At 39.9% G+C, this 11,721-nt stretch overlaps 1 protein-coding gene across 4 annotated transcripts in view; it reads left to right on the top strand.

The window, feature by feature from the left end:
* The first annotated feature begins 7,520 nt into the window (after positions 1-7,520).
* The window catches only part of Slc24a2 (solute carrier family 24 member 2), a 226,330-nt gene continuing 222,129 nt past the window's right edge, over positions 7,521-11,721 (top strand). For 2 of the 4 annotated variants that reach the window (XM_058586378.1, XM_058586376.1), the window contains exons 1-2: positions 7,523-7,779; positions 9,748-10,830. In XM_058586378.1, the coding sequence (XP_058442361.1) occupies positions 9,901-10,830 (930 nt within the window). In that variant the 5' untranslated portion in view covers positions 7,523-7,779; positions 9,748-9,900. Of the gene's footprint in view, positions 7,780-9,747; positions 10,831-11,721 lie in introns of all 4 variants that reach the window. The other 2 variants (XM_058586377.1, XM_058586379.1) reach the window with 2 other exon arrangements.

The following is an 11,721-nucleotide window of genomic DNA, read 5'->3' as shown; positions in this document are numbered from 1 at the left end:
CTAGACCTATGAAATAAAAAATTTGAAATTCTATATTGAAAATATGCAAAGAAGAACAAGACAGAGCATCTAAAAAATTAAGCCAATTCACCCAATTTGATCATTACTCTCTCTCTTTCTCTATATAAAATATTACATATTTATACAATATGTATTTAAAATTATATATAATACATAGAGCTATATTATATAATTTTAAATAGAAAAGCAAAAATTGTGATATCTGGAACTTTTTGTCACTAGAAATATTAGGTGATAAAGTTGAGAAACTCTCTCAAGAGATGGAAAGTGGAGAAAAAATAATCTTAATTGGGGAATTAGGGAAGCAAAATTGATATAAAAATAATAGAGATTCCAGAAATGAAAGAGAAAGTGAAGAAAATTATTTTTAAATACACAAAAATTTAATAATAAATCCCCAGAAACAAATGAATTTCCAGGACCGAAAATAATGAATGAGAAAACAGCCACTCCAAGACCCTCGAAGTTTTCACACACTCTGAATAAGAAAAGAAGATCTAAAAGTCTTCTTAAAAGAAAAATCTGGCACTGGGATGTTGGCTCAGCAGTGGAGCGCTTGCCTAGCACGGGCGAGGACGCAGGTTCGATCCTCAGCACCACATAAAAAAATAAAGGCATTGTGTTGTGTCCATCTACACCTAAATATTAAAAAAAAAAAAAAGGAAAAGAAAAATCTGATCCTATGGAAAAGGACCAGGAATCCATGTGGTAGCACACTTCTGCGCAGAAACAATGAAACATTAGAGTGAAGAAAGAGATACATTCAACATTTCAAGGGAAGAGGATTCTAACCCAGAAGTTTACGGGAAGCCAGATTTTGAATAGAGTAGGGGAGTAGAATAAAAATATTTAAGATTCATAAGGATTAAAATTTTCTCTTCTTACCCACTTTCTGAGGTTGACACTGGAAGCCTGCTCCAATAAACAAGGAAGAGTAGTTATTAAAAAGGAGGATTCAGGAAATAGAAGCTTTCAACAAATGAGTCCTCAAATGAGGACCATGTAGCCAACCTTGAGAGGTGCCAGTCAACATGGCAGCAGGACAGTTGGGGCTCCTGGAGAAACATCTTCTAAGAGGGAAACAAGAAACTGGTTGGTGGACAGATGTGTTTGAGAACAACCAGAAGAAATATGCAATCCAGTCAGAGAATTTGCGGTGAATACATAGCTGTATACTATGCAGCTCAACTCATGACTATATTTGCATAACTAAAAGAAGTAAGCAATGAATATTAATTTATTCAAATGGTACTATAACTATGTTGGACGGAGAGAGCCAGGAAGAGAAGCAGGGTATTGCACTCCTCTTCTATAATAGGAATTAAATAGTTAACATCCAAATCAGAAAAATCAAGAGAGAACAAAATAACCTTGGTATTTTGAAAACTGTGATAAATAACAGGAAACCAAAAAAGACTAAAAACTAAAAATAGCTATAAATTTTGAATATGGTTACTTCTACAGACCTGGAAGCAGGAATTATGGGGAAAAGAAATTGCAGTTTTTCAACAGAAGCATGTAATAATGTTTGGAGTATTTGAGAACCTTATTATGTATCACCTATCTTTCCAACTTGGTCTCCAATAAACTGAGAGACAGGCAGGAAGATTGGTAGGTAGAAGAGAAGCAAAGACTACTTGCGGGAGAGGATGAATTAAACACCAAACAGCCTCATTAATTGATCCCAAGGTTGAGTCAAGGAAAGCTGCTCACAGGGCATCGGGATGTTGAGACTCGCCCCCAATCACATCCCACACAGGGGTGGGAGGAGGGTGGCTCCAGTGTGGGACTTGACACCCTCCAGCTGGGAAAAATGATTAGGGATACATTCATTTCATTTTATGAACTGAAAAAAATGCTATTTTATTTCAGTAAGCAAAAACCAAAGACATACCCAGGTGTAGTAGTGCACTCCTATAATCCCAGTGGCTCAGGAGGCTGAGGCAGAAGGATCACAAGTTCAAAGCCAGCCTCAGCAAAAGTGAGGCACTAAGCAACTCAGTGAGACCCTGTCTCTAAATAAAATACAAAATAGGGCTGGGGATGTGGCCCTCAGTTCAATCCTTGGTATGCGCATCCCCCCCCCCCCACAAAAAAGACACAGTAGCATACTCCTGCTGGCTTGTCCTACATTTGAAATTCAAGGTGTGTGACTCCTTCCCAGTACTGTAAAATTTTGTGCTGAAATTCGGAACCAGAGTTGGGGAAAGAGAGAGTGTAGCCTATGAAAGAAGGCAACAGAAGCATGGCTTTTTTAAGCTCCCTGAAGGAAGTGCTTCTTGCTAGCCTTGCTGGAACTCTGCCCTCCACTCCAGAGCCTCCTTTGACCACTATTATTTATCCCTATTTCCATGCTGATGTGGCTCTGAGAGACAAAGGGGCACTCCTGTTGGAATCAGGAAGACAGGCAAGGTTTTAGCCTCCAAGTCCCTTGATGAAATCAATAAACCATGCTCTGCCCACCTCTGAGCCCTCACCTCAGCACTGTGCCCTATCTTGGCACTCAGGAGCAATGAGGCTGAGCTGATATTGCAAGGAGGAGCTTAAGATTTGTGCTTCCTGGGCATTAAAGTCCAAAGAAATTCCTGTTCCTAGTGTAAAAATAATAGATATTCATTGCTTCTCATCTTATAAATAGATAAGAAAAAGAAAAAAGCAATAATTTGTGTATGTGGCTTTAAGTACTGTTTGAAAAACCACTGTCAAGAGCAAAGAAAGCCTGTACTTATTGTCCCTCAGCCTCACAGATTTTTTTTTCTGCTTTTATGCTTCTTATTGAACTGGAAGGAAAAAGCCACTGTCCAAAAGGAATGAGCCAAATGCAAGAGAAAATAATGTCAGCCCAGGTTTGGAAGCCTGTGAAGAACATTTTTATAGAACCCCAGAATTTTATTTTGATATTTACACTTGTGGTTTTTAAATAAGCAAAGCAGTTGCTTTTAGGAAGAGTTATTCTAGGTGTAGATCAGCTACCAGTAGAAGCAAGTCATAGGAACCACCTAAGAATGTAATCTCAATAGCAAAATGCAACTAGTAATTAGGGAGGGAGTAAATACCTCAATCAAATTTGGTGAGAAATAATATAAAGAATCCAGGGTTTGGAACCAATCCTGGGTTCTAGTGAGAGCTGTCTCGTATTGGGCAAGCTACTTAACCTCTCAGAGCCCCAGTTCCTCATCTGGAAGATGGGAATAATCAAATAATTGTGGAAAAAGCTCATGACATTGAAAAGAGAAAAGTGAAATCTTTTTTCCTAGTGAAAAATTCTTTAGTTCCCTTTTCTTCTTTTGTTGCTCATTGTGGTAGTCATTGGTGTTGGCCACCAGATCTTTCCATTCTTCTCCCAAGCACAAAAGCAGTTGCATTTTTACTCCCTTAAATATAGACGTGGTCATGTGATTTGTTTCAGCCAATGAGAGCTAAGCTACAGTGATGCCTCGCTTCCAAGCTGAACTTTAAAAGCATACAAGATTTGCTCCATACTTGTATAATTTTATCAAAACAGATTCTACTGTCATGTATAACTAAGAAGAACCAATTAAAAAAAAAACTCAGATTAGATAAAAATATAATACCCAACTATATGTTGAATATAAGAAATACACCTAAAATGTAAGATACACATAGATGAAAGCCAAAAAAAAAATTATAGACAATGCTAGCTTTACTCAAATTCAAACTGAAATAGCTATAAATAGTATTAAAATTTTAAATTTTAGGCCAAATAACCTTTCCAGGAATAATATTACAGGAATTACAGTGCTAAATGTATTAATTTATCATTTCTGTTACAGGTTCAAATATTGAACTATCTTAGTGTCTTACACATACCTGTACCTTTACATTGTAGTACATATGATATCTCTTTATAAAATTAATTTTATTTATCTTTTAAATTAAGTATATACCTATGGATTTCATTTCATTAAAGAAATAGAGCTGGACAAAGTTTGGTATGGGCATAAGAACATGTATGAGTCTCCATGATATTATGCTAAAGAAAAAAAGTTGTGCCTCCTTCCAGAACAGAATATCACCTCATGATTTCATTTACACAAAATTCTAGAAAAGAGAAAAAGTATTATAGTGAAAGAAAGCAGATCAGAGGAACTTGGGAAAACAGATGTCAGAATGAACTGCAGTGAAGCAATAGGCAACTTTTTTAACCATTGCAAATAAAAATCTTTTTCTTCTTCTGGTGATTTGAAAGATATATACATATATTTGTCAAAAATCATTCAAATAAAAGTTTAAAATACTTTCATTTTCTTGTGGTTAATTACATCTCAATAAAATTTATTAAAACTTTTTTAAAGAAAAAATATTTGCTATGTACCTTTTATATGATGGTAACTAGAAATGTTCCAAATAATAACCAGCTTGGAGTCCAGAGTGAGAATACCAACAATATTCACGAAGGACAGGAAGTATAAGAAAGAAACAGAACTCTTTATTGTTTAAACCACTGTGACTTTTCAGCTTTCTATTACCACAGACTAACCTACAGACTCCCGATTGACTTTAAGTAACATTTGCTAGCATCTTATTAATTCATTAATTTTATTTATCTTTTAAATTAAGTATATACCTATGGATTTCATTTCATTAAAGAAATAGAGCTGGATAAAGTTTGGTATGGGCATAAGAACATGTAGGGCCAAGCATTGTGCCAAATGCTGAAAATGCATGTACTTCTTCTTGACATCAAGGTGCTCATAACAGGAAGAGTTAGGGTTGTGGTCAGGACTATTAAAAAATATCCCCATTTGGTTCACAAATTTAGCTAGCATCAAGGTTGACAACTAGTACTTTCATACATACTGAATGCTTTGCATGTATCCTGATTGCCTGCAGATTTTGATAACAGAGAGGCTAGAGACTAATATGAAAGACAGAAAGAAAGGTGATATATCCACATATATGAATGAAGAAAGAGGTGGTTAAACTGAAAAAGTAAAATCTGAACACTTCATCTTGTTCCTAAATTGCCCACAACATCCTGATTCAGCTGACTCTCTTTTACCTTCCCCTCGTCATAATTTACTAGTTTGCCTTTTCTTTTAGACCAACTGTCAAATCAAAAGCAATAAAAAATTGCTAATCATTATTATAACTCTTTATTAGCTTAAGTGTGATCCCATGATTTTTAAAGCTATTGAGTTTTGAAAATCCTCTCCAGAATTATGGAAAGAGCCTAGCATTCTTAACTGATAATTACCAATAACTCTCATAAACTCTAAGTTCAAACAAATCATCCATTTTATAGAAGGTAAGTATAATGCTACTAATGTTGATACTCATACAGCAACCTTATTTAGAAAAAAGCTAAAGAGGTGGCTCTTTAATAATTCATACAAAGAGGCCCAATGCTTGCACCATTGAATCTGTTAGGGAGGAGTTGGTCACTGTTACTGTTTTACTCATCTGTGGTGTTAGCAAATTTTCCCATGAAGTTCCCTTTTCTTCATGATCAGGCCATAAGTTCTGTGGATCTGGGAGACCTATATCAGCTACTCAGTTGTTCTTCCATGGCATGTGAGTTGGGTAGATGCCAAGCCATGTGTCTCTCCTTTACTACAGGGATGATCGCTCCAACCCTCTCAACAGTCATGGAAGTTGATTGCCAAGTTCTTGATCAACTGCAAAATCTTCAGTCCATTGTAGATCTCACTGAGATGCTTTGAAACTGTATGAATAATATTAGTTGCTCATTCAACATTTATTTCTCCCTTCTCTGTGATTAAGAGAACTTTAATTTTCTAGAAGGTGACTATAAGCAGCCAAGTGCAAATTCCAACCAATACAACCTGCAGATTCATGAGGTCTTTACTGGGTCTCATTCTCTTTTCCACAAAATGATGCAGAGTCATCTCAGGGCAGTGGTGGGAATGAGCAGAATGACATTCATAAAGATCTTGGTAAGAGAAGGTTTGATGTAGTTGAGAACAACAACAACAACAACAACAAAACCCATGAAAATATATAATAATAGTTGTATTTTAAGCAGAACCTGGTACAATATACCTCCACTCTTTCCCTATGTATTCAGAAGCATCTATTGCCTTAAAGGATTAGGATTGTTAAACCAGGAAAGGAAAGACAGAGGAAGGGTAACTTAAGTAAAACCTAATTGATTGCCCTCAAGTCTAGTTTGTATACAAAAGGCAGAATAAATGCCTGATTTGTTTTCTTTTTTCTGAAACCAATGAGTTGGTTCCTTCTTCACCATTAACAGTTATCAATCTGTTGAGTTGTTTGGGGGAAAACTATGAACTTATAAGATTTGATGTGTTTGAAACGATTGTAATTATCTTTGATGCTTGAATTGGCCCATCTTTGATCAATGGGAGCCTAGTTGGATGGTTTCTTTTTGATACACTGCTAATAGTAGTTGATAGCTCTGGTGCTTTCCATAAATATTTGACGTCTTTCAGTAAAATAATGACGTCTGAGATTTGTTTCAAGGTGTTGGCACAGGGATAGGTATAAAATACAGTCGACCACGAGTTGATAATTTTGCAAGGTTACCATGGCCCCATAAAGGTTCATTATATTTTCTAATATTTGAATAAGTTCGAAATTTTCCAAACTAAAGATACAAAAGTTTGGCCTATGACTTCTAGGATTTTGAAATCCATTGCAAAACCATACTATTGAATGCTTAATCTCAAGTTCTAAGTTTCTAAGGCTTCCCTCGATTTAGCAAGCCCACAGGTCTGAGGATAGTGGTAGTGAGTTTGGGGATTTTAACTGATGTCACCTCAGCCTGAGCTGAGCCCCCTAAAGAAACCTACTTTGATGTGAGTAGAAGGACGGAGGGCAAAGACAGTGGGCACAGTGCACAGAAGCCTCAAAATCTTCAGGCAGTGAGCATTACTTCCCAGGGCTGGGTAAAAGGGGTTTCCCTCAGCAGCAGGTGTGTATCATGCTCTACCACTCTTTGGCCCAAATTCCTGCCTCTAATCCCCAGCAAGACAGACTCAAGGGGATCTTGCTGTCCAGACAGGGCAGGAAAGAGCACTAGGCTGGGAGTCCAGAGGCAAAATCTGAACCCTCTCAGTGACTCAAAATGACACCATGTCTTGCCTCTTAGTCTCATCATGCACGTAATAAAGACCTTTCAGTGTCCCAACTATCCAAACCTAAGCCTCCAGACAACCTGGACCCAAATATCCTGCACTACAGCCTCTGTGCTTTTTTAATGGGCATCTTTCCCACCATTACATATTACATCGCCTCCTAAAGACAGACCCGACTCGTATCATATTTTTGCAGATAACTGGAGAGGAGGTGCCCAGCACAGATGACCCCAAAGTTGACAGCACTTTCAGGCTTTGGGAATCAGGCGCGCGTCACCGACCAAATGATCTCTCCTCTTTGCCCTTGCTTGCCTGCTAATCCTGACCCCCGTCCCCACTGCGGAGAAATCTCCTAAGAGACGGCTGCGGGCGTCGCCTCTGCGCCCAGGAGGCGTGGAGCAGGGACTCGGGAGGGAGCTGAGCGCGCTGAGGCCCGGCTCCAGCCGCACGGCCGAGAGGGAGGGGCCGCAGGGGGCCGGCAGTGCCAGACGCCTAGCGCCCGGCTCGCCGCGGCTCAGTCTCGTCGCGAGGCCAGCCACGGCTGCCAAGAGCGGCTACCAGAGCGAGCTGGAGCCCGGGCCTCGGAGAGGCTAGGTGGAGGACCAGAAGAGGCGGCGGACCGGTGAGGCGGGCCGCGCGCTCTGCCCCCGGCTTGTGGGAGTGCTCCAAACCGATCCCGGTAAGTGCGGGCGGCAGCGCCCTGCCAGCCTCCAGCCGCGGTGGCCGCGGTGGTGGTCCCCGGATCCCCATTGCGCGCATCCCTCTGCCTCGCCGCGGGCTCACAGGTGGCTCTGCGGTGGATGTGGGCGCCCCAGGCCCGGCTAGGAGTTAGCCAACTCTCTCCGCTCCGGGGCGTGGTTTCCGAGCCCCCTGCTTTTCCCATCCTCTGATTCCAGTTGGGGGCACCTGGTAGGGCCTGCCTTGGGGGAAAATGCGCAAAGGGACGCTCCTGCTTCCCATCCACCCACAAACAACCCGGAGAGATGCGGGTCAGGAGCCACTCCAAAATGCATCTCCCGGTTTGCAAGTGGAGCGTCTGCCCTTTAGTTTTATTTTCCTATTAACCCACCAGGGAAAGTTTGGGACCATGCAAGGCAAAGTTGGGGCACGGCTGGGGGCTCACTTCGCCTGTGGATAGATCCCAGCGAGCTGAGCGGTGGGTTTGCAGGGAAAGCCCAGAGAGGCTAGAGCTGATCGTGCGCCCCTGGAGTTGAGTCAGTCTCTGCCGGTAGCCCGGGCCGGGTATTGTGACAATCCCTGAAGCGCTGTGAGTCGCTTAATCATTGGTGCTAAGCATCCACAACCGCAGCTAGCCTGGAATCTGACGGGTTCGGGTTATCTCAGGAGGAGCAGCAAGTCAACCTGGATTGACTTGTACTTTTGCTCTGCTTTAAAAATCTGAGCTCCAGCTAATCCCAGTGTTTATGTGGCGTGTGTTTAATTATCTTATTTTACACCTGAGATGATCTCAGGGAATACCTCTAAAATTAAATCGTTGATGAGGGGTGGGGGTACTGCTTTTTAAAATAAAGAGGAACCTTCAGTATATTAGTGATTGTATCCAGGTATTTTACCCATCTCTTTAGTGGAATAGAGAATACAAACTCTTGAGTCGGATATCTAACCTATTACAGGGTCGGTGTTGGAATTATTTGTGGCAGATTTTTTTGGATGGAGGTATTGCTGCAACTTGCATGTTGTTTATGAAACACACATTTGGTCTCTCAAAATAGCCTACTTGTTATTTCACTGCGTTGGGATTTGTTTGATTAGGCTATTTTAAATACCACTAAAGGTTGCTTTTAAAAAAAAAAAAGAAAGCTTTATCTGTAAACCATATCTAGACGTTTTAAGAAAACAGCTTGTTCATGTCACCAAAACATTGCTTAAAATCTTAAAGGGCTACTTTTCTATATCTGATATAGAAGAGACTTTTCGTGAAAAACAAGATCCTGTGATCATTATGTATGCACGAAAAGAGTATTACCTTCTCCCAAACACAACCCTCTCCAGATGATAGATTAAATCAGGAAATGTACCTATAAGAGGGAATTATGTAATTGGACTAGAAGAAAATACAGTGAATAATTGTCAGTTGACAAGAACCTAGATAGTTCTGAAAGAAGTCTGATCTTTTTACTATTAGATGTTATTTGTTACATGATTTAAGGTGAATAAATTAATTTCCATGTATAAAATGTTTATACTTCTGTCTCCATTTTATACTTATGTCTCCTAACAACCGATTTACCAAAATGTTTATTTGGGTTCATGCTTACATAAACCCAAATAAGTGCCTACTATGTGACACTTTCTATTCTAAGTGCTATGTATTTTTTTAACTCTTCCTAAAGCAATCCCATGGGGCTGGGGATGTAGCTCAGTGTTAGAGCACTGGCCTAGCATATAGGAGGTCCTGGCTTTCCTCCCAAGCATCACAAAAAAAATAATAATAAATAAATAAATAAAAATAAAAACCATTACGAGTTATTGAAGCTATAATTATAATGAGGAAACTAAGGCACAGAGGAATTAGTAATTTATCCATGATCATATACTGCCAGACAGGGTTTTATCAGATCTGCAAAGTTCTTTTTTTTTTAAGACAAGGTTTTATAATATACTTATCTTTTTTTTTTAATTTAAGCATAAATGATGAAAACTTCTTGTGAAACCTAAGACTCCCTGATTGTGGAAGTGCCCCACAAGTACCATTAACTATAAAAGTAAAGAAAAGTATGACAAACATCTGGGAGAGTTTAAAGTTTTGAAGACCACCACATCCACCAGAAGACCCAGGATGGATTTGCACCAAAGCACCACTGTCACACTCCTTGAGAAATGGTGTTCCAACCAATCACCATCTGGCTACAGGAGACATTATAACGTCAGGAAAAAACTGAAGTTAATTCGAATTGTAGGCCTCCTCATGGGCCTGGTGGCCATTAGCACTGTCCCATTTTCAATCAGTGCCTTTTCTGAGACAGACACACAGAGCACAGGGGAAGCCAGTGTTGTCAGTGGCCCAAGGGTAGCACACAGTTACCCTCAAAGAACTCTCTTAGATTTAAATGACAAGATTCAGGATTACACTCCACAGCCACCTCTTTCTCAGGAAGGCACATCTGAGAACAGCACAGACCATGCCCAAGGAGACTACCCGAGAGACATCTTCTCCCTTGAGGATCGGAGAAAAGGCGCCATCATTCTCCACGTCATAGGAATGATCTACATGTTCATAGCCTTAGCCATTGTCTGTGATGAGTTCTTTGTTCCTTCTTTGACCGTCATCACCGAGAAGCTGGGCATCTCCGATGATGTGGCTGGAGCCACCTTTATGGCTGCAGGCGGTTCAGCCCCAGAACTTTTCACTTCTCTCATAGGGGTGTTCATTGCTCACAGCAATGTTGGCATAGGCACGATTGTAGGTTCAGCAGTGTTCAATATCCTCTTCGTTATTGGCATGTGTGCTCTGTTTTCTAGAGAAATCCTAAACCTGACATGGTGGCCGCTCTTTCGGGATGTGTCCTTCTACATCGTTGACTTGATCATGCTGATTATATTTTTTCTGGATAATTTTATCATGTGGTGGGAAAGCTTGCTCCTCTTGACAGCTTATTTTGGCTATGTGGTTTTCATGAAATTCAACGTCCAAGTGGAAACATGGGTGAAGCAAATGATAAATCGCAATAAAGTCGTCAAGGTGACAGCACCAGAGGCCCAAGCAAAGGTTGGTAATGGGATTTATTTAATGCTTTTCTTGACCATAATTATGTCTTTGAGATCTGCAACTTTTTTAATGTGATGGTGTTTGTGGTTGCAGTGGATCGCAGATTGCATTCTGCATTTTTGTGATATCCAGACTACCAGTGGCGTAAGAAAAAATAACTTGGCATTCTTCTAAATGTCTACCAAGTTCCTAAGCTACTTGCTTCACAGCAAAAACACTTGAACATATAGGTTAAGTAAGCATCCCATAGCCAGCTCAGCGTTTACTTGTCTTCTATTTTTAGGAAACTAGGCTTAATGATTTTGTGAGCGATTTAATTTTCATAGGAAAGTGTATACGTTCCTAACAAATTGTAGGGCTCTTGATTTTTAAATGGACAGGTGATATTCATCAAGAAGCATCTCTTTGAAAATGTTTAGGGCAGAAAGTTTGCTTCATCAAAGTTGTACCTTCAAATCAGCAGCCTGGGGCCCAGCAAGTATAGTCACTAGAGGGGTCATGGCTGTTTTTTTTTTTTCTTTTTAAATTTTATTTTTATTTTGTAGTGCTGGGGTTAAACCCAAGGCCTGCACGTGCTAGGCAAGCACTTTCCCATTGAACCCATCCCCAAACCCGTTATTTTTCTTGATCCATAGATAATATTTCAGATCACTTGATGGGGATCTGATCAGCATTCACCATCCAGAGAGCAAATAGACAGCCCTGCCCTGTGTCTGTATTGCAATGACCCTTTTTTGTATACCACAAGAAATGTGACTCAACATATTTTTACAGAATTTGAGGAAGTTTTAATGATGACAGTGCCAATCCTACTGCTTAGTTGGAAAGCAGATTGGTAAAGTGCTTAAGAAATTGATTATCAAAAATGTAAAATTAAAAAAAATAATGAAT

The sequence above is a fragment of the Marmota monax genome, unplaced genomic scaffold, assembly GCF_021218885.2.
Source record: "Marmota monax isolate L192 unplaced genomic scaffold, Marmota_monax_Labrador192_F-V1.1 WCK01_AAM20220418_F8-fsc00033, whole genome shotgun sequence".
NCBI classification, from domain to species: domain Eukaryota; kingdom Metazoa; phylum Chordata; class Mammalia; order Rodentia; family Sciuridae; genus Marmota; species Marmota monax.
The sequence above is the reverse complement of the archived record's forward strand: the minus strand, read 5'-3'. Positions and strand labels throughout refer to the sequence as shown.